General features: G+C 39.0%; 2 protein-coding genes across 2 annotated transcripts in view; both read right to left on the bottom strand.

The window, feature by feature from the left end:
- DSPP (dentin sialophosphoprotein) overlaps positions 1–6,359 on the bottom strand; it is a 58,640-nt gene extending 52,281 nt beyond the window's left edge. Inside the window, exons 1-3 of the mRNA XM_087723894.1 lie at positions 6,041–6,359; positions 3,883–3,960; positions 2,309–2,356 (exon numbers count right to left, since the gene is read on the bottom strand). Coding sequence (XP_087580020.1) covers positions 2,309–2,356; positions 3,883–3,936 — 102 coding nt within the window. The 5' untranslated portion in view covers positions 3,937–3,960; positions 6,041–6,359. The remainder of the gene's footprint in view (positions 1–2,308; positions 2,357–3,882; positions 3,961–6,040) is intronic.
- Positions 6,360–9,375: 3,016 nt separating this feature from the next.
- DMP1 (dentin matrix acidic phosphoprotein 1) lies at positions 9,376–11,251 on the bottom strand. Its single transcript, XM_087723768.1, is given in 1 exon segment — positions 9,376–11,251. A coding segment is annotated over 1 exon segment (1,155 nt). The 5' UTR covers positions 11,222–11,251; the 3' UTR covers positions 9,376–10,066.
- Positions 11,252–25,607: the final 14,356 nt, after the last annotated feature.

Genomic DNA, 25,607 nt, shown 5'->3' with positions numbered 1-25,607 from the left:
AGTGGATGCTGGCACTATTAAATTGCATGTGGACAATTCCCCACTTATAGGTTGGCATTGAGATCTGGCTGTCCTATGGATGTTTAGTTTTCCAGTGAGAAGTTTTCCAGGGCTTCACATTACCAGCAGTGTATAACAATTGTATGAAAGAAAAGTTGTTTTGCTCACTTTTTACAAATTAATACCTCACTTTTTAATAAAACCTGCTCACAAGAGGAGATATATACTGTATCTGTATGCTTAAATCAATAATAACTCAAACACAAAAGAGCTTGACTGACTGTCTTGACTGACTTAAAAAGAAGAATATTTTAAAGAAAAGCTTGGCAGGCTTCCTAAATTAAAATTAAAATTATCTGCAAGGAAGGATGATCATGAGTTCCCATGGAACGGGAGATTCTGTAATTGAAACTCGTGGCAAAAAGTCCCCCATCTCAGCTACTAAATATGTTTGTTTAAGACATAAGAAGCATTTGGCCTGAATTTTATTCCCTCTGCGTGACAAAGGGAAAGTCACAAACAGGACACAAGTCTGAGATAAAGAATATTGGGGAGCAGAGACTGAAACAACAAATATAAGGAATTTACCTTTTTAAACAACAACAGATCCAAACAATTATAATTAAGATCCTAGTTTATTAATCATAGTGATTCTCTCTGCCACATTCTTTATTTTTCAATATAATTATTACATTGCTTTTAAAGAAAAGTCTCTTTAATAATATCTTTACTAACACTTTTTAAAACACTTGTAAAGTTCATTCCCCATTGATAGGATTTCCCATCATCCAACTGATAGGGCTCTCTTGCATGATCTGAAGGGTGACAAAGGCAGATGGGCAGAGTGCTGTTGTTAGGTTTGAGCCAAATATTGACACCTGTGTTAGAAACTAAAACGGGAGCTTAATTTGGCATGGACAGGAAAACCACTGTTCCTTAAATATTAGTTTGTCAGGAAGTACCAAGTTAAACCTGGACAGAATGTCAGAATTCAAAGGCGTGCAAGATCAAAACGACACAGTTGGTATAAAGATAGCATCACCTGTTCCTTCTATTTCTGTCATTAAGAAAAATGCCAGAAGAGTCATTGCATTATTTGCTGACCTTTCCCCACCCACCCAACCTGCTTCTCTTATGCTATAGATATAGCCCAGCTAAGAAGCCTTTGATTCTGAAAAGGCATAACACAATAATCAATTTCTACAGTGAATGGAGAAAATAGTATTATGGTATAGTGGTACTATGCGCCTCAAGGTTGGAAACCATTGGTGGTCCCCGAAAACCTAAATCTAACCATGTCTATGTTTGTCACCAAACTGCATGAATTCTGATGACAATTATTAAATATACAGGGAGAACGAATGTTGTACCCTTAGCATTTAATTAACGTAAAGCCATTTGAAAATATGGAAATAATCATAAAACAAATACAATTTTTGTCCTTGTCCCACTCATTTTCTTGACTTGTCCTGCTTACTTTTGGACATTTCACCCTTGACATAACACTCAAAGGCCAAGATTTTTGAACAAATAATTTGACCTTATTCTGGCAGCAAACTCCTGTTTTTTAACATGTCATATTAGGAGGTTTACTGTCCCACTTCCATCTTATGTATCACAATAATTCCTACTTTGTCATCAAGACATTTTTGGTATTTGTTCCTATTCTTATGCCAGTCACCTCAGGATAAATACCTTGTAGTTTTGTTGAATTATACAAATGAATTACTGCATAAACTATCACGGGTAGCACAAAGATAGTTTCTTTCTCAAGATGAAGGAGTTATATGATGCCCAAGACTGAAAAAAATCAAAATGTCTTTCTACCCACCTATTAAATTTAAGTGACTGTCCTTTCATAAAATGACTGTCCTTTCATTATGATACTCCAAATTCAGAGAATGTTATCTCACCCTTCGTAATGGTTTTGTGAGAGAAGATATTTTGTGCTATAGAAGATATTTAGTTTAAACATAATAGAAGATATGAAGTTTAATAAATGCAGTCCAAAAACTGTTATGTCTATTAAGCTGTTCCTCTCCTACTCTTAACCATATCTCCATTGTAATGTGGCATGGCTAACTCTATTTCTTTTTAATCTGCTGAATTCTTTGATAAATTGTATTCTGGAGAAAGGCATGAAAACAAATGATTCTAAACTATATTGGAGTTCTTAGCAATGAGAAAAGCAGTATAGAAATAATGTCCAAAACCAATTAACTGTAGACATATTTTAAAGGAAATCTGATATTGTCATTGTTTAATTAAGTCACATACACATGCTGAAATTTTATAGAGATTTACTCACCACATTTTCCACAGTGCTAATAATAATCCTTTGTTCATGTTGAAGGAGCTTGTAAATCAGAAAAACAATTGAAACAGCAATTAAATTTTATTGAAAATAATAATCAGTGTAGAACACCCAGAATATTTCTCCTTGATTTGTAAATGGCATTGCAGTTTATGCGATATGACATAACAATCTGGCAAAGAATGGAGAGGAAAAGCTTAAACAAAATAGATTGTGAGCACTCCATAGAAGTAATCTATTTAATTTGTACATGCTCCAAGAAAGTTATTTGATTTGTCACTTGAATGAATTCTTTTTGCACTTTGTCATCAATTCTTTGAATATTTATTTTCCCCTCTTTCTGATATGATAATGATTAACAGAGTACCAAGTTTCAAAAAGGAGTACTCACCCAATATGAATAGGAAAGTAAATAAATAGCACACTCTTGAATAATAAATTACCAGATAATTAATTGCTTCTGAGCAGGAGTTACGGTATGTTCTCTTTGACCAGATGTGTCATGATAAAAACATTGCTTAACAATTGAGTATGGAACATTTTCATCAAGAGATTGATGTGATCCATGAGAGCATAATGGAAATTCTGGTCCACATTGTAGTTTACAGAGTTGTGTATGTGTATTGTGTACCTTTGGCATGTTACGGAATTAATTGTCAGACAACATCCTGGAGCCTCCTAAGCGTATTCATGATGGATGTCTACCTAACTATAGTTACAGAAATGGATTGTCAGGTTTTATATAAAAGTATCCAATTTGCATTTTGAGCAAAATACAAATTAACACAACTTCTTTGGATTGGGCGGTGTCAAATTTTATTGCAAATAAATAAGTGGACAAACTGATGTTTTAAATCTGCAATTTTCAGAATTTCACTGTGCTGTTTGCAACTTGAATAAATGCACGTACAAAAGTGCAACGTCAACAGAAAATTCACTTGAAAATAGGAGCATGCTAGGAAAAGTAATTTTAAAAGTGATTTTTCAAAGAATTGCATTAAAACATGCAAGCATCCTATGGACTTTTTAAAAAAATGAATCCTGAGAGTGATGTAGAATTAAACCAAAATGGGAATACCTACATCCTCTGTTCTATGTAAGAACAGTTACAGGAATTGGATATATCAAGTTTAATGAAAATAAGAACTAAGGGTGATGTGATAGCAGCGTTCCAATATCTAAAAGCTTCCCCAAGAAAGAGGGCTTAAGCACTTGAAGGCAGAAAAAGAAGCAATGGATGAAAACTAGTGAAGTATAGAACCAACCTAGAACTAAGGAAAAGTTCCCGGACAGTTAGAACAATTAATCAGTAGAATGGCTTGTCTTTGTTACTGGAGGTTTTTAAGAAGACACTAGACAGCCATTTGTCTGAAATGGTGGATTGGTTTCCTACTTAATCATGGGGTTGGACTAGAAGACCTCCAAAGTCTCTTCCAATTCTATTATTCTGCTCTGTTCTAATAATCTTGCTTTCCTGTAGAAGAATATTCACTTCCCCCCCCATAAACTATGCAGTTCCAAATGTAAAGGTCTGTCATTAATTCCATGAAGCCATAAAAATGACTTACCGGGAGTGCCCAAGCTGTTACAACAATACAAAGAAACACAATTGTTTTCTTCATCCTCACCGACAGGCACAGCCTGACCTTGGAAACAAACAGCAAATAAAGAGATAATTCAATGAACATGAAATCCAAATACACTGTAGAAAGGTATACAGTAATAGTACACAGCATGTGCTGTCCTGTACTATTCAGGACACAAAGGAAAATGGAACATTAAAGAAATAGTAAATGTATGTTTACTATGTGAATGCCCCGCAGTTCTTCTCTGGATAAAGGCGAGATAGAAATGAAATACATAAAAATAAATAATACTCTATCCCATGCTTTCCCTTCCCCAACAGCGGACCACCAGTATTTGTTCAGAGAACATGCTTTGAATTCTGGGACTTTTGTTGGGTCTCTCCTCACCAACCCTTAACCCAAAGATTTTTTTTTAAAAAAACCCAAATCTATTTTATAATTTGCAAAGTTGGGGTCCCTATAGGTTTGCGGATAACTACCCGTGTGGAAGGAGGATCGTATGGTTATGGCTACATAGTAAATATGTTTACACAGGCAAGCAACATTTGGTTCATGATGGTACTCTATATGAGTCTAATGATTCAAAGTGGTTGTGGCCACCTCACACATGTGGGATTAGCATTTTTTTCTTGTTGGCTTCCACCATCTTCCCTTCCCCCTCCTCCCATTTTAAAATGCTGATATTAAAATATTCTGGTTTAGAGAACTGACTTTTACTGAGTCAAACTTCTGTTTGGTCTCTTTTTAATATATATAGGCTAACAATAGTTGTTTTTTTTTAAAAAATGGTAGTGAAAGTAGATTATTAAAGGTAAAGATAAGAGACTAAATTACCAATCCAGTGTTATTCCCTCTGTAAACTGTTCAAGAGTACCGATTTACAGCATATTTTTCTGTTTTACTGGGACCTAATCATTTCCATTTTCATAATCTCAGCAACCCCTTGTTCAGCAACCCCTTCTCAATTAGTTCTGTTAACCTCAATTTCTGTCAACAGCTGCTGAAAACGCATTTATCTTTTTTTCTATTTATAAATGTGTGATTGATCAAAATAGCCATTTTGCTGTTGCTTATACTCTAGCTGAACTAAAGCTTTAACATGAACCACAATTAATTAACTAAAACACTATATTATATTATTGAGGTGCATTTTACGTGTTAACCTCTTTAGAAACATATTGGGTATAGAGGACAGATTGCTGTTATTATCATTGCTGCTGTTGCTATTTTCTAAACACTTTTCACTAAAAGACTTTAAATATTAATATTCTGAAGCCCTGTAAATTACTCTAAGTAAGCAGGAGGACCAACACCTTGTCACCATCTTTGATGTCATTCCATGATGTCACGTATAAAGATGTGATTGATTTAGCGATATGGAAGAACTTCATTCTCAGAAGCTCCAAAATAAACTTTTTGAGGCTCGTTTCATTGAAGATACACATTGCTTCAATTCATATCATGGATATGATGCAACTGGTATGTGCACATTAACAGTTTCTCCCTTCCAAAATAATGTATATAGCAGCTTAATTTGCTTCTTCTAATATGCTAAGTTAGCACACTTACCTACAAAATAACCTACTCTAGTACACTAACAAGCTATATAAAGCCTACTGCTTTCCGTCAAGTGTGAGGCGATATTCTTCAAGTTTAATTTGAAACACTTTAGTCTTGCGATAGATACTTCACCTCTTCACTGGAAGTAGTTGGATGCCACAGCATATACAGTGAATGAAAATAGGTCAGATAGGTGAGTATCTCTTGCTTTTTCTCCCCCCCCCCCCAATCCTTCCCCAGACAAGGCTGGTCTGAGTTATGAATGTATTTCCAAAGCCTTGTGATATGCACATTGTAGAATTTAACAAGAGCTTTTCTTCAAAGCTATTCAAACCTTCTAACTACAACATTATTGTATATTCAGTATGACTATTCAGTATTTTCTCCTTAACATGTTGACATGCATCTCATCTCATATAACAAGTTATCTAAATTATGCTGCATCTTATATTTTAAATTGGATTCTAGTCAATGAAAGCAAATGTCCCAATAAATCTATTAACCTCTAAGATACCCTGAGTCCTCTCTGTTGTTCTAACAGAAATGAAATAGGCGAGGATCAAACTCAGTGATTCCTTACCTTGACTTCCAAGAAAGACACTACCTTTGAGATCTCAAATGATTGCGACAAGTCTGATGGAAGGTTTCCCTGTCACCTTTGAACCTTCTGAAATTTAAATGCTTGCCTGGGTCTGGTCCTAACCAATCACTGCTCTTGGGGCACTGTACAATGCAACTTTGGTGGTGAAGTACATATTAACTGCCCACGCTTCCTTAACAGGCTTTCCTAGCCCCCAAAATCAACCCGGTTCCAGTGTGACTAGACCGCTTTCTATCCACTTAATTAAAAAGCTCACATGAAATCAGTTTACACTCTCTTAAATATATAGAATCAGTTGGCTGAAGTAATGAGCTGTGCTAGACACGGTGACCTAGACATTTTTCCCCTCCATTGTGGTCATTCAGATTTATAATCAACTTTCTCCAGAGAGTAGGCTTTCTTGGTGTATCTCCTGGCTTGTTTAATTATTGAGACATTAATTAACCAAATAGCATGATAAAAATTTCTCAATTGATGTGTCATAATACATTTGTACTCTCTTTATGCAAAACAGATACAAGTGTGAGAGTGAATGGAAGTTAATAGATTATCCAGTAAACCTATTAATACGAGGAGACAGAAACTTCTCCACAGTAAATTTAATCCTATGTATATCAATGAAGTCCCAAGTCCTAATTAGTTCAGCAAGACTTACTCTCAAATAAGATTGTAGTTGAAATGTTATACCTTACAAGAATTAGATAAATCCTGGCTTATTCCTGTTTCACCACCCATCCCTGAAAGTTATTGGAGAATGTTTGCAGCTATTTGAGTGTATATATTTTAAAAGTCAAGTAATCAAATTGCTCTTTTCTCTATCATGGTTAGCCAAAAAGTCCTGGACAGCTCACATGCAGAGTGTAAAGACAGTCATTCTTCCAGTGGTTTATCTCCAGTGGACATATTCCTCTGTGATGGTGAATACATACCAGTGCTTGTTGTGGCCTGCCAGCAGCTAGAGGAGCTGGCAGCTGATTCAGACAGTGAGGAGATTGGGAAGGAATATGGGCCAGTCCTGGAGTCTGGGGAAATTTCTGATGAGGGATCTGTGTCGGCGGCAGAGTGGGGGGCCAGAGCTGTATGCCAGTTATTAGCTGCCTTCAGATTCAAACATCAATGAGGCAGACTAACAGCTGCAGCCTGCTCCCAGTGTGTACATGCGCAGAGTTGCCAAATGAAGGGAACAGTTAAAGAACAGGGGTCGACTTGGGAGTAAGGCCACAGGTGGACGATGAATGGCTCCTCCCAGAGGTAATAAGAGGAGCAAAATGGGAATGGAGTTTACAGGAGACAATTAGTTCACTTAATTGGTTCGTGACTCTTCGAGACTCCTTGCCCAGTTCTGCAGATATTGGCCTAGTAGCTCTCTACGCCAGATAAAGTCTGTGACTATAAATCCTCCCTTGAAAGACTTTGCTGGATGTGAATGAGCACAATATATTAATAAAAAGTTTTTTTGTCGGGACAAGGAGTTTGCTTCATGCTCTCAGGAAGCCTTGGTCAGAACAGTGCTATTGGAGAATATGGGTGCAGAAAGTCTTTGTATAGTGCAATGTAGCATGTATTATCTGGGTGACAAGCAGGCTGCGGGGAAGTTTATCTATCTTACTGATCTTATATAATCTTACAAGTTTAACCAAAAGAAGTGGCTAATGTCTTTGGTAGATGGCACAATGGTGCAGCAGTTAAAGACACTGAACTTGTTAACCGGAAAGCTGCCAGCCGGGATTCAAGCCCAAGTGCTACACAAAGGGGTTAGCTTCTGTTATGTGCCTTTGAACCTAGCAGTTCAAAACATGCAAATGTGAGTAGATAAATAGGAACCACTTCAGTGGGAACATAACAGAGTTCTGTGTGCCTCGGTGTATAGTCATGCTGGTTACATGACCATGGAAGTATCTTCAGGCAACCCTGACTCCTTCAACTAAGAAATGGGGATGTTGGGAAGATGAGCACTGCCCTCAGAGTCATGACTGGACAGGGGAAACCTTTACCCCTAATGTCTTTGGTATCAGATTTATAAAATCGTACAGCTGGAAGAACCCCTTTAGGTCATCCAGTCTAACACCTTGGTCAGAACAGGAATTCATTAAACCTTTCCCAGTAGATAATAGTTCATGCTGTGCTTGACTGCATCCAGTGAACGATGACTCTGTTCTTTAACTATTCTTACTGGCAGTTTCATCTAATAGGAATCTGTATGTTAGTAACTAGCAGACTTAGTGATGCAGAGAGCCAGGTCAGGGTTATATTTCAGGGCTTATGATTATAAGGTTATTGGGCAATGCCTCAACCAGAGAAGAGTATTGAAGCATTTAAGCAATGTCATTACCATTCTTCTCTGAAAAGACATGAGGTGTAATGTTTCCCATTTGCATTAAGATTCCTTGGTCCACAGAAAACATGTTTTCCCCACTTCCAAAAATAATGCATGTCTCAACTTCACTAATGTCATCATTAATATACAGTATTACTTCTTTTTGCTAGATTTAAAGTTGGTATTATGCCTCTGAGAACTGAACGATGAAGAATGCACACATAAGGAGAGTAGGAAGATCTGTCGATTTCTATTTTCCTCAGTTTTCACATTTGTGATCTCATTTCTATCCATTTTTATTTTTCCATTTCTATTGTATTTATTTCTATTTCATTTATTAAATTAATTTGCTACCCATATCAACCACAGGGTGATTCTGGATGGCTTATATGCTTTATTTAGTCTCTACCTTTCACATTTGTAAATGTTTGTGATAATGAACACAAATTTTCACTTTTTTCTTGCACATTTATCTAAACATGAATTTTATTTGCATTTGCCTAATGTACACATTTTTGCAAGATAAATACATTTTAAAATTATTTTAAATTGATAAACTGATTTGCAAAATTGAAGCAAATGCTAATTTCAAATATCTAGAAATTGATCATAATAAAGATTTTATTTTTTATACTTTAATACTTTATTATTTTATTTATTAAAATATATAGCTGTCCAACTCACACACAGTTTGTATTGTTATTGCCAGTCTCAGTGGAATTACAGATGTATGATCCATATTTGATTCAAAAGTACAAAATTTATATTTGTTTGTTAAATTTAAGCTTCCAATTTAAAATTTAGTAATCTTTAAAACATCATTATACATGAAATTTGTCATTAAATATCAAAATTAATCATCTTCAAATACAGAATAAACAAATATGTTCTGCATTCAAAATATGTTTTGTAAACTCTTCTGCTAGGAAGGAAAAAATATACAGAACCCTTCTTCAATGACTTGTCATGTGAATGACAAAAATGCTTCTCAGAATACAGACAATAGATGTGGGACATTCTAAGTAAGTTTCTGTTGCCCATGTATAGGCAGCCCATGATCCTCCTATACAGGTGACCATAAAAAACTACAATAATATCATGAGCTCAAAAATTGAATTAGTCAAAGCATACAATTATGAAATGATGCATGTGATGTCACCTGTCCTGTTTCAGCTGGGGTTTTGTCTCCATACTGATCACTCTGTGGAAACCATGGAAAAACTAGGAAAGCCTAAGAAAACTCATCCGTTCAAAGTTCTACTTTTCTGCACCTGAGTTGAGATAGGGACTGACTTTGGAAACAACAAGCAGACTTCAACAGATGGAAAAATGAAGTCAAAGCAGATGTCAGATTTAAAATATAAATAAAGAGAGAAACATAAGGATTCTGAGAAGGCAAAAAAAAAAAACATTCCTATAGGTTGCCTAAGCATGTTCTCACAATAGAAGCCAATGTCTTCTGGTTTTGTATACTATAATTATGCCTCCAGTAGATCTAAATATATGAGTTTTCTCTGTAGCAAACCAGGGAGTAACACCCAAGCCTGGGAAAGTGGTATAGCTAATGCCACCAACTTTCTCAAGAAGTTTACTTTGGATCAGTGGTGGGATTCAATTTTTTTTACTACCGGTTCTGTGGCGTGGCTTGGTGGGCGTGGCAGGGGAAGGATACTGTAATATCTCCATTCCTACCCCACTACTGGGGGAAGGATATTGCAAAATCCCCATTTCCCCCCAATCAGCTGGGACTCGGGAGGCAGAGAATCGATGGGGGTAGGGCTAGTCAGAGGTGGTATTTGCTGGTCCTCCGAACTACTCAAAATTTCACTGCTGCTCTTGGATTCACTGTCGCTCTCACTGCTGCTCTTGGATTCACTGTCGCTCTCACTGGTACTTTTGGATTCACTATCTCTCTCACTGCTGCTTTTGGATTCGCTGTCGCTCTCACTGCTGCTCTTGGATTCACTGTCACTTTCACTGCTACTTTCGGATTAACTGTCGCTCTCACTGCTGCTCTTGGATTCACTGTCACTTTCACTGCTGCTCTTGGATTCACTGTCGCTCTCACTGTTGCTCTTGGATTCACTGTCACTTTCACTGCTGCTTTCGGATCCACTGTCACTTTCATTGCTGCTCTTGGATTCACTGTCACTTTCACTGCTGCTTTCGGATTCACTGTCACTTTCACTGCTGCTTTCGGATTCACTGTTGCTCTCACTGCTGCTCTTGGATTCACTGCCGCTGTCAATGCTGCTTTCAGTTTTACTGTCGCTTTCGCTGATGCTCTCATTCTCACTGTCATTCTCACTGTTGCTCTCAGACTGGCTCTGGCTGCTATCTGGTTGACTCTCACTTTCGCTGCTGACAGATGGGCCACTATTGTCACTCTCATCACCGCCTGGGTGCCTGCTACTTTCATTGCTTTCCTGTTGGCTTTCATTGTCTTGACCTTTGCTGTCTGATTGCTCACTGCCGGCATTACTGTTTTGCTCCTCTTCCTCTCCTAAAGATGTGCTTTCCCCATCACTAGCCTGATTGGGGAGATCTTGCTGGCTGCTGTTTTCTGAGCCTTCAGAATCTTGGCTTTGGTTGGGTTCATCCCCTTGCATCAGTTCATCACTGAAGCTGTACACACTGTTGCTCTCATTTTCACTGGTGTCCTCATGGCCACTGCTACCTTCTGCGTCACTTCTCTGTGGAGTCTGGATGGTATCTTGATGGGCGGTTTCACGGTTGGGTATATTCATAACCTTATCATGCATGTTAGCACCATTTGTAGTGCTATTATTTACAGTTTCAGTGTTATTCTCTGTGTCCTGATGACAAAAAGTAAAAGAAAGCATAAACTAAGTATATCAAGGAGCAGCCATTCACTCAGCCCAGTTTCCTTCTCACCCCACCCACCCAGGCCACCAAGCCACAAAGGTTGGGAACCACTGCCCTATACCATTTCAGACAAATAGTTCTCCAACTTTTCTTTAAAAACCCCAGTGTTGGAGCACCCACACCTTTTGAAGGCAAGCTGTTCCACTGGTTAATTGTTCTCACTCTCAGGAAATGTCTCTTTAGTTCTAGGTTGTTTCTCTCCTTGATTAATTTATATCCATTGCTTCTTGTCCTGCCTTTACGTGCTTTGGAATATAGGTTGACTTCCCCTTCTTTGTGGCAGCCCCTTAGGCATTGGATATCTTTTCTTCCACAAGGCTTCTTCACTAGATTTGGCATAATACTTTGGCATGGTACCCTTGAGAGATATACTGGCCTTCGATTGTAACTTGCTATAAGGTTTTTAGTTTAATCTGAGGCAACCCCTTAATGGAAATATCTGTTCAGATATTTCAATGGAAATATTGAAATATCTGAAATGGATTTGTCTGAAATGGAAAAATGGTCATACGTCATTTTTTTCATGCTGTTGTAACTTTGAATAGTCACTAAATGAAAGATTGCAAATTGAGGACTACCTGTAATTGTACAACTTCATGATATTTATCATTTGACAGGCAATATTTGATATTATATTGATATTGTATTCCAGACTTTTTTAGGAGTTGTAGCCGAACACAGTTACAGGAGAGAAGAGAAATCTGTCTGTTATCAGACATTTAGGAAATCAGCCTCTAGAGCTTCATGTTCCTCTTCAGAATTCCCAACCATACTATTATAGAAAAGAAGGTGGCTATTTTTGCATGTGGCCAAACCACAGGTGGCTAAAGCAGATGTCCGACTTAATGCCCTCCTAAGATGACACCGCAGCATAGCTTCCTTAAAGAGCGCTTTCTAGGTGCTGCCAAAATTATGCCCTGAGTCCACTGCATGCTGACAAGTAACTAATGCCACTTGCAAGAACACGCGTTAAGAATGACAGAAGGGGTAGGTGATAGTGTAAACTTACTACTTCTGTGTCCAAATATCACAGCCCCTGACTGTAAGAAGCTTTCCCTCCAGCAAAGCATTTGGGCCTGGCCATATTTCCTTTGCTTATGTTGTCCTTTTTAACTTTGATTTAACAGAATAACAGAGTTGGAAGGGATCTTGGAGGTCTTCTAGTCCAACCCCCTGCTCAGGCAGGAAACGCTATACCATTTCAGACAAATTGTTGTCCAATCTCTTCTTAAAGACTTCCAGTGTTGGAGCACCCAAAACTTCTGGAGGCAAGTCATTCCACTGATTAATTATTCTACCTGTCAGGAAATTTCTCCTTAGTTAAAGGTTGTTTCTCTCCTTGATTAGTTTCCATCCATTGCTTCTTGTCCTGTTTTTAGGGGCTTTAGAGAATAGGTTGACTCCCTCTTCTTTGTGGCAGCCCCTCAAATATTGGAACACTGCTCAGGGCTGTCTTAACAGCATTATGGGCATCTATGACAATTACTCACAGGAATACAAATGTAAATGGTCAATAAAATTAAATATATATTTGCACGTTAGTATTAATTAAAAATGCAGTAAAATATAAAATATAATAAATATGTTGCTGTATTTATATCATACAAGGTGCATTGAAGGGTTAATATACACAGGTTAGTATGGGGCCACTATGCTCGTGGGGCTCATAGGAAAGTGCCCATCGGGCCGATGCATTAGGACAGCCCTGACACTGCTATCATATCACCCCTAGTCCTTCTTTTCATTAGACTAGACATACCTAATTCCTGCAACTGTTCTTTATATGCTTTAATCCCCAATCCCTTAATCATCTTGTTGCTCTTCTCTGTACTCTTTCTAGAGTATCAACATTTTTTTATATCATGGTGATCAAAACTGGATGCAATATTCCAAGTGTGGCCTTACCAAAGCATTATAAAGTGATATTAACAGTTCACCTGATCTTGATTCTATCCCTGTGTTAATGCAGCCTAGGACTGTGCTGGCTTTATTGGCAGCTGCAGCACACTGCTGGCTCATATTTAAGTGATTGTCCACTAGGACTCCTAGATCCCTCTCACGGTTACTACTATTGAGCCACATACCACCTATACCTGTGAATTTGGTTTTTCTTGCCTACATGTAGAACCTTACCTTTTCCACCACCCAAGCCCTGCAAATAAAACATGACATAGGAGTAAAATAAGTGTCAAAGAACCAGAACATTTTCACCCAGGAATCACCCACCAGAGATATCAAGAATGGAGGCTGAGGTGAGACAATGATGTAAGCAAAGTCATGTCTCATAACACAAGCTCCACCCCTTTTGATTATGCGTGTTGATGTCACACACATGTAAAAAAAGAACAGAGCTTGTGTCTTGCAACTCTGCTTTGCCAAAAGCCTCCAAATCCTACAGAGGGTCCTAGCAAGACAACCATTGCATAAACTGAATAATTTGATTGCTGGGGAAAATTTAGTTCTCCTCTGATCATTCATTTTCTCACAACAAACCTATAAGGTAGGTCAAGCAGAGAAAGGCAACTGTGTTGTTGAACGCCAGCAGAGCTGGCGGCAGATTCAGACAGTGAGGAGGTTGGGGAGGAACATGGCCAGTCCTGGAGTCTGGGGAAGGCTCTGATGAAGGCTCTGTCGGAGGCAGAGATGGGGCCTGGGCCATCTGACAGTTATCAGCTGCCTTTGGAGTCAGACATCAGTGAGGCAGATGAACAGCTGGAGCCTATTCCCAGCACAGAGTTGCCAGACGAAGGGAACAGCTAAGGAACAAGGGTCGACTTGGGAGTAAAGCCACAGGTGGGCAGTGAATGGCCCCTCCCATAGGGAATAAAAGAGGAGTGAAAGGGGAGGGGTGTTTGCAGGAGACAATTAGTTCATTCCTGCATTCTTGCCAAGTATTGCAGCATCTGAAAGATATCGGCCTGGCTACTCTCCAAGCCTGATAAAAGTCAGTAATTATGAACTATCTTGAAAGACCGTGGGAGACGAAAGACTTTGCTGGAGAGGAATTCACTGTAAATTAAATAAAAGGGGTTTATCGGTTCAAGGACTCGGCTTCGCGCTTCTGGGGAAGCCTAGGTCAGAACAAACTGGCTCAAAGTTTTGGCAAGTGTTAAATTTGGAAGTCGAGTTCACTTCTCTTACCAGTGGTTTTTCTCACGCACTCTTTTCTTGAACTCAACAGTTAAGCAGGAAAAGCTGAGCTGATGGAAAGCTGAAGGGGACAGATTATTTTATAAAGTTACCTTTTTTGAGACTCAGTAGGATCAAAAGAGGTGTGCAGTCTAAATAACTATGCTCACCCCAGTCATTATCTGTCTGGCAAAACAATATTCATGTGGGATGAGACAGGCTTTAAATAGATAAACCACCATACATTAAACACAAAGGGGGAAGATTTTCATGCAGGTCATTTGGGAAAGGAAACAAAATAGCTCCAGCCACAGACAACCACACAGAAAATATATACATACATTTTAAAATATGAGCTTATCAAAAGAGTCCGTTCCCCTGCTGACTTAAACAAAAATATCATTGACTTACAACCACAATTGAGCTCAAAATCTCCACTGCTAAGCAAGACAATTGTTAAGTGAGCATTGCTCCATTTTACAACCTTTGCTGCCACTGTTGTTAAATGAATCATTGCCATTGTTAAGTGAACCATGTAGTCGTTAAGCAGATTTGGCTTCCCCATTGATTTTGCTTGTCAGAGAATCTCAAGAGGTGATCATATGATCTCGGGACACCACATCATACATATCTGAAAGTTGCCAATTCTCCAAATTTTGATCAAGGGTTGTAAGTGTGAAAAATGGTGCCAAGTCACTTTTTTCAGAGTTGTAACGTAGAACAGTCACTGAATGAATGATTGTAAGTTTGCACCTTGTTGCTAAAAGTGGCATTTCTCAGGTCACACATAGCAATAGCAATAGCAATAGCAGTAGACTTATATACCGCTTCATAGGCCTTTCAGGCCTCTCTAAGCGGTTTACAGAGAGTCAGCATATTGCCCCCAACAATCTGGGTCCTCATTTTACCCACCTCGGAAGGATGGAAGGCTGAGTCAACCCTGAGCCGGTGAGATTTGAACCGCTGACCTGCTGATCTAGCAGTAGCCTGCAGTGCTGCATTTAACCACTGCGCCACCTTGGCTCACATATATCCTAGAGAGGGATTGGCCAAGTAGCCAGGGTGATGCGCCTTCCTTCCATCCTTGAAAGAGAGCAGAAAAGTTATTCTCCAAAAAGTTTTTTTCAAAATAGTAGCAAATATTCCTTTTATTACACCTCGACAACAAGGTTGGTAACATGACTGCCTTCCCACAAGCCCATAAAGCAGCTGTTCAGCTTAATTAGTCTAATGTTTGGTTTATTTTTTAAATATTTTTTATTTCCAATTTTAAAATACAACATAAGGGGAAAAAAGCAAAAAGAATAAACAAACATCAAACACTAAGAATAAAAATAAAAAGCATGTACAAAAGGGTGTTAATAATAAATGATAAATATATAATTAACACTGACCTTAAACATAAAATGTCCACCCTGATCAAATGCTGAAAAATATATTGGAAATATCTGGTATGTTCTCCTCCCCTTACAGAAGAAGTCTAAAAGTAATTAAAAACTTTCCCATGTATATTTAATTTAAAAAATACCATGATGCATAGAAAGGCTTCACTGATGTGGCAATCTATTTTATCAGTCAAAGAAGGCAGGAAGTGGGGTTTTCGTCCCATGGTTGTGGTCATCATATTGACTATTTTTACCCCTTTTCTGCAAAGTGGGATGAATTTGGAATGTCTGTTTCAGAGGTGGTATTCAGCGGGTTCTGGAGAACCAGTAGCGGAAATTTTGAGTAGTTTGGAGAACCGGTAAATACCACCTCTGACTGGCCCTGCCCCCCATCTATTCTCTGCCTCCCAGCTAATTGGGAGGGAATGGGGATTTTGCAGTAACTTTCCCCTGCCACGCCCACCAAGCCACACCCACAGTAAAAAAAATTGAATCCCACCACTGGTCTGTTCGGTAGATGATAGGCAACCTAGGAATGCATTGACTTTTGGGGCAGCTGCAGCACACTGCTGGCTCATATTTTAGTTATTGTCCACTAGGTCTCCAATATACTTTTTACACTTACTACTATTGAGCCAAGTAACACCATTTCTGTACCTGCACATTTGGTTGTTTGTTTTGTTTTTTTGTCTAGGTATAGAATTTTACTTTTCTCACCAGTGAATTCAATTTTGTTACATGGAGCCCAGTGTTCACGTCTGTCAAGATCCTTCTGTATTTTGAGCCTGTCTTCTAGAATTTTGGCTATTCCTGCCAGCTTGATGTCTGCTTCTCTAAATTGCAATACACTGAAAAATTCAACTTGGTGTTATGTATAAAGAGACACATGAAATATTATTACCACTTTATAAATCCTTAATAAGGAATTCTTAATAAGACCACACTCGGAATATTGCATCCAGTTTTGGTCACCACATTACAAAAAAGGGTTGAGACTTTGGAAAAAGTTCAAAGAAGAGCAACTAAGATGATTAAGGGCCTGAAGACAGAACAGTTGCAGGAATTACACAGTCCCAGTCTAGAGAAAAGACAGTCTAAGGGTGACATGATAGCAGTAGTCCAATATTTGTGGGGCTGCCACAAAGTAGAGGGGGGGGGGGTCAACTTATTTTACAAAGCACCAGAAGGCAAGGCAAGAAATAATGGATGGAAACTAATAAGGAAAGAAGCAACCTGGAATTAAGGAGAAACTTTTAACCAATGAACCAATGAAACAACTTGCCTTCAGAAGTGGTAGATGTTTCATCACTGGGGTTTTTTAAGAAGAGCCTGGACAACCACCTCTCTGAAATGGTAGAGCACGAGTCGCGTCGTGTTGCCATCACTTGACATTTCACGACATTCACGGAGCTGGGGTGGGCGTGGCCTGTGCATGACATATCCAGCCCGCGGGCTGCCAGTTTCACACCCCTGTGGTAGAGGGACTCCTGCTTGAGCAGGGAGGGTTAACTAGAAGACCTCCAAGGTCCCTTCCAGCTCTATTCTGATTGATTAATATAAACCAGTCTAAAATACCTCTAAAATTCCCTCACTAAAACAAAACAAAATTGGAACCAATCTATTTATCTCTGACATGGGAGGATAAACTGACCGCATACTCTTCATACAGGTCCATACACACCTTTCACAAGCTGATGTGTTGCTTGTGTTGAGCTTGAGATAATTATACAGAACCCACACTGGTTGCCCTCAAGGAAGTGGAATAAATACCACTTTCTTGGAAGACATTTTTTGGAGAACAACAGCAACAGTAGGGATGCATTGCCATATAAGGACTTCCTTGTCAATAACTGTGTCTCCCTCCTGGATTAACAGCCAAAGTAAACTGAGAACTGCCATATAGGAATGAGGATATAACCCAGTTTCTTACACACTTATGCACACTCATTATTTCCAGCTCTGTGGGCAACCAAGCCCAAGGTACACCGAACACACCCAGAATAAATATACATAGGTTTTCTTAGCCATTCGGAATGAGCATATTTTATTCCGGCACTCAAAATGCTTTCCATGAAGTTCTTTATAATACATGAAGCAATCCTAGGGAGGAGAGACAGTCAGTGTGGTTGGGCTGCTGGTCTAAGGTTGGAAAAGTCCCAAGTCCAAGTCCATATGTAACTACCGTACAAGAAGTTCAGTGGATAACCTGTTGCTATCTCTCTTCTCTAAGTGCCCCTAAAGGTCAATAGGATAAAAAGGATCTCAAAAACATGCAACTCTATGAATGAATCGCGATGGCCTCACTGAAATAGTGATGAAACTTAGTTTTTCTTTCCCTTATTTTTCCCAACTATTCACTGGGTTGCACTAACCCAGATTGTAGCATAATTGGCTTTGGTTTAGTTTTTCTGGATGAATCCAGCAATTATAGTTTGCAAACTATAATTTGTAGTTTGCAAACTACAAGTTATGGCTAGGACAAGGTATGGATTCAACCAAGTGTGAATTACTCAGTCAATCGTGGCTGAGCAAATTATGATTTGAATGTGTGAATCTAGTAACTGGCATGATTTGCTTCTCTGTGTTAGCCTATAGGAGTGTCTGAGTTCCTTTACCATTTGAAGAAAAATAATTGGATATATATTCCAATAAGGGGGAATAGGGTAATTGTTTGTATAAGCAGTCCAGTGGTGGGATTCAGCCAGTTCGCACCTATTCAGGAGAACCGGTTGTTAACTTTCTGAACAGTTCGGAGAACCGGTTGTTGGAAGAAATTTTATTTTGTTTTTTTCCACTTTACAAGGCTAATCCTGTAAGGATGGCAGGAAGGAAACATTCTGGTGTTGTTTCTAGACTAATTTTTATTGTCTTGCTCACAGAAACTGCCTCTCCGGTTAACCCTTATTACATTCTAACAGCTAAGACGAAGCGCCCATCGACGTGAGTTGGCCACGCCCACCCAGTCACATGACCACCGAGCCCCGCCTACCCAGCTGGTCATTAGGGCAGAGAACCAGTTGTTAAATTATTTGAATCCCACCACTGAAGCAGTCATATGTACCTTCGTAGTTTCCTAACTTAGGACCTCAGCCAGGTCATCTGGATGGCACAGGTAGTCCTCAACTTACAACCACAATTGAGACCAGAATTTATGTTGCTAAGCAGAATGTTTAAGTAAAGCATAGCTTATTTTTATAACTTACTAGCTGATAACCCGGTGTTGAACAGTTATTTATTTATAGGGGGGGAAATGTCCGGACAAAACATAATTTCTAATGTTGGATTTTTCCCCTTACCAGAGGGAGCCTTCTTGTGGAATACTGTGAAGCCATTACTATGGCAACTGCATGGCACTGTACAGTAGAGGTCATTTTACAGCAGTACAGTAGAAGCAATTTAAGGCACAACATGTTGTATCTTAACAGAATATTCTCCTAAGGGATTTTAAGGGTGTCTTATCCCCCACAGTATTTTTTCCCAGCAAGTAAGTCATCTGTGTACCACGTTTGGTTGAAATTGCTCGAGGCGTTCCAGAGTTGTGCTGGAACACACACACACACACACACACACACACAGAGCCATTACACACAAACAGACACAGACACAGACACAGACACAGACACACACACACACATAGTTTTCACCATTGACTTTGCTTGTCAAAAGCCAACTGGGAAGGTTGTAAATAGTGATCATATGACCCTGGGACACTGCAACTATTGTAAATACATGTCAGTTGCCAAGATCTCAAATTTTGATAGTGTGACCATGGAGAAACTGCGACGGTTGTAAGTGTGAGGACTGGTTGCAAGTCACTTTTTTAGTTCTGTTGTAACTTTGAATGGTTATAAGTCTAAAGAGGCAGAGCTGCAGCTGCCTTAGCTAAAGATGAAACAGCCCCATAAGCAGAGTGAACAAATCGGATTTTAAAATATCCTTCAGGGAAATAGTTAAGAAGGAATTGAGTTGTTAAGCAAACAAAGGAGAAGAAACATCACCTGAATCAGACAAAGGAAATTAGGCCTGAACAAATGTGGAATAAATGTTTAAAAAGTAATAACAGATGGATGACTTCAATTACAAAGCCATGATTTTATTTAGAGATTTTCTTTTCAGAAAATACAGATACTGTCTTGACGAAGAGTATTTATGATAGGCTAAAATTTTCAGGCTGAACTCCTAAAGCATCTAATTTTCTGGGAGACGGAAAATAATGTTTATTCTGTGTTTTCCAGTGTAATATTTCTGTGCTGTATTTGTTTGCTTTGTTATTCCTTCATTCAGACCATACATGTATCTACATACAAAATAAAATTTGTGTAGGTGTTTCCCTAACTTGATTGCTATTTCCACTGCCACATTCTTTAATATGACTATAATTTGACAGAAATCCTCCATCTTACCACTGTTCTTTTTCATTTTTAAAAAGCTACCCTGAACATACTAAGGTGCTTTCTTTCATTCTCTGTCATCTATAGTTCCTAATAACATCCCACTCTGTGAAATACAGCCTTGCTTTTCATAGCAGTTTCTGTTGATCATGAAAAGGCAAGAAAAAAACCTTAACATTTTAATTAGGAAGGCAGGTTCTCTCTGAAATTTGGTTTTTATTTTTATTTTTGGGTGCTTTTGGGCATCAATGCCAACAATCCACAAAAGGCAATATAATTAAACCTTTATCAAAAAAAAATCCCCAAACTAAATTCAGATAATCGTAATACCTGCCCATGTTGAAGATTACTGATTATTGTATTGATTACCTAATCTATAAGATTACTGTATTAGTCTATTGAAATAGTATAATATAATGGAAACTATTATCTTCAGTTTAGTAATATGGGCAGCTGATGAATACAATGTGAGTAATATTTTGTGCAAACGGTCAATTACTTTGGATAGTTTTATTTCACCTTTTGTTAAAGAGTTTTGGCAGTCTTAAATTGTCCTGGTATGGATCATGTCATTAAATATTTTCACCACTAGGTGGTAGTAGACTACATAATATCTGGATAAAACCAATTGGTGTTACAGAGAAAAATAACTATATATACCCCTGTTTCCCTGAAATTAAGACTCGGTCTTATTTTGGGGGCGGGGCAAAATAAGCATCAGGTCTTATTGGAGGGGATGTCTTACCCTCTTACCTTAGGATCACCGCAGCCAGGCCTCTGATGCCCTGACACCTCTTGTGCTGCTATCTGACTTCTGCAGCTGCAAGAAACTTGCAGAAGTCGCTGGACAGTGGTGCGACTGGTGTCAAATCGTGGGAGGCCTGGCTGCAGCTATCTTAAGATAAGCAAGTGCAGGATGCATTGGGCAGATCCACCAACTTGTAGGGTAGGGTTTATATTAGATGCAGGAGAATGAAACCAGAAAGAATCAATAAAACTGAAGTTGGCTCCAAATTTAGTCATCAATAAAGTTGATAATGGAATCCAACTGAATAGCAATAGCAATAGCAGTAGACTTATATACCGCTTCATAGGCCTTTCAGCCCTCTATAAGCGGTTTACAGATTGCCCCCAACAATCTGGGTCCTCATTTTACCCACCTCGGAAGGATGGAAGGCTGAGTCAACCCTGAGCCAGTGGGATTTGAACCGCTGAACTGCTGATCTAGCAGTAGCTTGCAGTGCTGCATTTAACCACTGCGCCACCTTGGCTCTTACTGATGGGAGTGTTACATTTTCTTTAGATCTGAAGTTTTTTGGGGGAAATGTAATAAGAAAAACATATTATTATTCTTAAAGTGAGATTTTGGATTTGTAATTTATAATTCAAATCCAATAAAAGTTTTTTTTAAAGGTGGTGTCACAATTTTTTAGAAAAGTTGTTTTAATGATTGTATGAAATTTATTCTTGACGTATTACTCTTGCTTCTTTTTCTTTAAATGATACTGTTAAAATTTATGGATTTTGGACTTTCCTTTGCCTCTGACCCATTTTTACTTACTGGGAAACAGACAGAAATAACTGCAAACCTGATCCAAGTTATTTCTAAAAAACCTCAATTTTTCAAAGGTCAAGAAAGGGATACTGGTACTAACTAATTGAGGGAATTTGCATACTCATCCAATTTCCAATTGGGTAAAAATGTCCATCTTTGTTGCCTATCCTTGTTAGTTTTGGAAATCTTAAGTATAGTATAATTTTCCAAATTATAGTCCACAAAGATATTCTATGGTTAATTTTTTTGCAGGGAATTTTTGAAGAAAAATAAAAATAATGTAAGGCACACCCACAAAAACACCTACACAAGGACACAAATGCATGCATCAATATTTGCTTTTATTTGAAATGCTATGCAATTTTCTTCTACAGAATAGAAACAGAGCAATAGCTATTTGCAACAGAGAAGAAACACAATGAAATGGCTTGTTAAAGTTAACTTTAATTATATCTAAAATTGTTCAAGAGTTTGGTGGATCAAGAAAGTGGGGAATAGTATTCTTTTTTAAATATTATATACGAATAAAAGAGAATACAGGCAATCCTCAACTTACATCACAATTGAGCCCAAAGTTTCTGTTGCTAAGTGTCTTTCTTGCCACAGTTGTTAAGTGAATCACTGCAGTTGTTCAGTTAGGAATATGCTTGTTAAGTGGATCTGGCTTCTTCATTGACAGTTTTGTTCACCACACTATAAAAAAGATGTTGAGACTCTAGAAAGAGTGCAGAGAGGAGCAACCAAGAAGATTAGGGGACTGGAGACTAAAACCTACGATGAACAGTTGCAGGAATGGGGCATGGCTAGTCTAGTGAAGAGAAGGACTAGGGTAGACATGATAGCAGTCTTCCAATATTTGAGGGGCTGCCATAGAGGAGGAAGGGGTCAAGCTATTCTCCAAAGAACCTGAAGGCCAGGCAAACAATAATGGATGGAAACTGCTCAAGGAGAGATTCAACCTAGAAATAAGGAGAAATTTTCTGACAGTGAGAACAATCAACCAATGGAACAGCTTGTCTTCAGAAGTTGGGTCTTCACCACTGGAGGCTTTCAAGAAATGGTATTTTGTCAGAAATGGTGTAGGGTCTCCTGCTTGGGCGGGGGACTGGACTAGATGACCTACAAGGTCCCTTCCAACTCTGTTAATCTGTAATCCCATTTTATTACTTCCTCAAAAATGTTGTCAGTGATAAGAGAATAAGTAGTCCACATGAAGGGGAAATAATTAGGAAAATGTTGATCTGCGCTGAAATGGATAAATTGACGTGGGAATTGAAGAATAAAGATGAATCAGAATATCTGGGATAAATGGTATCAATGGTTGGAATATAAAAGGGAAAGCCCAAAATAGGCATGAGCCTAGATTCATAGAATGGAGACTAGAATTATGTTTGAAATGATAAATGTGAGAATGTACAAGATAAACACAAACCAACACGGCTGGAAATAGGATACTTTTTATTTGTAAATACGGTATGGATCAAATGTTAAAAAAACAGGGTGGCTACAATGTATAACTGAATATTTTAGCATGTATGGCATAGATTCTGCCAGGACAGTTTACATTGTGTCCAACGTTTTAATTTATGTTTAATAAAAAACTTTAATTAAAAAAAATCTGTTTCAGCAGCAGCAATGGAAAACTTGTAATTGAACCAGTAACATGCTGCTAGCAGTACTCAGCTGACTTTCCTGGCTTAAACTGATATTTTAGGCAGGTTTTTAAAAGAACACTCCTTGAAAAGGAGCCCACAGAAAATCTGAGAAACCTTGGAAATTTCCAGTCACACATTACGTGTCAACCTAAGACAAATGACCTTGGACAGTGACTAGGGAGGGAGGGTGCCCACAGCAACCTGAAATGAGTAACAGAAGCTGGGCAGGGCCTTGACCACATGAGCAACCAAGTTGTTGAAGAAGCATGTCAGATCATATCTTGGGTGGAATCTGTGTTCAGAGAAGAGGATGTTTTAAAACTGAAACATCTAAAGATGAGTATAAGCTCCATCAGTTAATGAAAGATGAAATCATGAAGGAATGGAGGATCATCTGAGTCATGCCTGTAGATGACTTTGCAGGGCTCAGGATGGGGATAGTATCTCCATCCTGACCCTTCTGGATCTCTTGGTAGGTTTGATGCCATTGACCATGGTGTTCTGACTTAGACTTCCCAAGAGCATGAAGCAAACTCCTGGTCCCAACAAAAACTCATTTTATTGATTTACTGTAAATTCTGCTCATTTCCATCCAGCAGTCTTTCAAGAGAGGATTTACAACCACAGACGTTATTTGGCTTGGAGAGCTGCCAGACCGATATCTGCAAAACCTGGCAAGGAGTCTCAAAGAGTCATAAGCCAATTAAGTGAACTAATTGTCTCCTGCAAACTCCACTCCCCTTTCGCTCTTCTTTTATTTCCTCTGGGAGGGGCCGTTCATCGTGCACCTGTGATCTTATTCCCAAGTCAACCCCTGTTCTTTAGCTGTTCCATTCGTCTGGCAACTCTGCATATGCGCGCACTGGGAAGAAGCTCCTGATGTTCGTCTGTCTCACTGATGTCTGAAAGCAGCTGATAACTGGCATACGCCTCTGGCTCCCTCTCTGCCTCCGACACAGAGCCCGCATCGGAGCCTTTCCCAGATTCCAGGACTGGCCCTTGTTCCTCCCCTACCTCCTCACTGTCCGAATCTGCTGCCATGGTACATATAAGTACCATGGTATCTTGCCATACTGGTGACAGGAATTGGGGGCACTCTTTTACTGCGGGTCTCCTTTCTCTGTGGCTAGTACGAGTCAGTGCTGGGGTGGGGAGTAGAGGTCTAGTCCTAGATTCAAATTATGTGGGGTGTTCAGAACTCAAGTCTCACTCACTTCCCTATAATCTCTGCTATATGAAACCACTGGAAAAGATTATCTGCCAACATAAGGTTCAGTATCATTAGTATGCCAAATTATATATTTCTATCCCATACCACAAAAGTGATACTGTTTAGATGCTGATTCAGGGCCTGGAAGCTATAAGGGCCTGGATGGAGAGAAACCTGACACAACCTTAGCAAGATGGAGCGGTTATAGGGCTTTGGTGCTCCTGGAATTAGGAAAGTTTCCATCCTTGACTCTGGTCAGGGTAGCACACACCTGGTCAACAATTTGGGAGCCTTCTTGGATTCATGGCTCATGCTAGGAAAGCATGTAGCAGCTGGAACAGGAGAGCCTTTGTACAAATCTGTCTTGTGCACCAATTTCGCCCATTCTTGAACCAAGAGCCCTTTCTCACAGACCTTAGTCACCTCCTGTTTGGATGATTACAATACATTCTACATGGGGCTGCCCTTGAAGACTATGCAGAAGTCATAACTGGTCCAAAATGCAGTGACACAAACAATTTTCACTGTCCCTCAGTTCAGACTTCATTGCTGCATGAGCTACATTGCCTTCCAGTTGCTTTCTGAGTGCAATCCAAGGTCCTGGTCACCATCTTTAAAGGCCTGGGCCTGTATGGCCCAGGGCTAGGTTACTTGCTGGACCACTTCTCCCTGAGAGTATCTGCCTGTTCTACTACATTAGATAGGGAAGATGCATTCCAAGTCCCCTTGCTTAAATGTGGCTATTTGATGGGACCTCAAAGGCGCAACTTCTTGGTAATTGCCCCACTCTTTTAAAACAATCTCCAACTGAAGAACAGAGAGATTCTTTCAGCTTTCCAGAGGAATGCTAAGACCTGGCTCTTCCCCCAAGTTTTGGGCTAGGGTTTGGGATTGAGCTATAAAGATGTTTGGTATGATAACCTTGGAAGAATATGCTTTTAACTGTGTTTTATGGATTGTTGGGAGCTGCCTAGATATTGTGTGAGATTGGCAGAAATATAAGTCCTGTAAATAAACA

The sequence above is a fragment of the Thamnophis sirtalis genome, unplaced genomic scaffold (genome assembly GCF_051295495.1).
Source record: "Thamnophis sirtalis isolate CommonGarterSnake01/CBP01778 unplaced genomic scaffold, rThaSir2_p1.2 scaffold_10, whole genome shotgun sequence".
NCBI lineage: Eukaryota > Metazoa > Chordata > Lepidosauria > Squamata > Natricidae > Thamnophis > Thamnophis sirtalis.
This window is presented reverse-complemented; position numbering and strand designations above follow the sequence as displayed.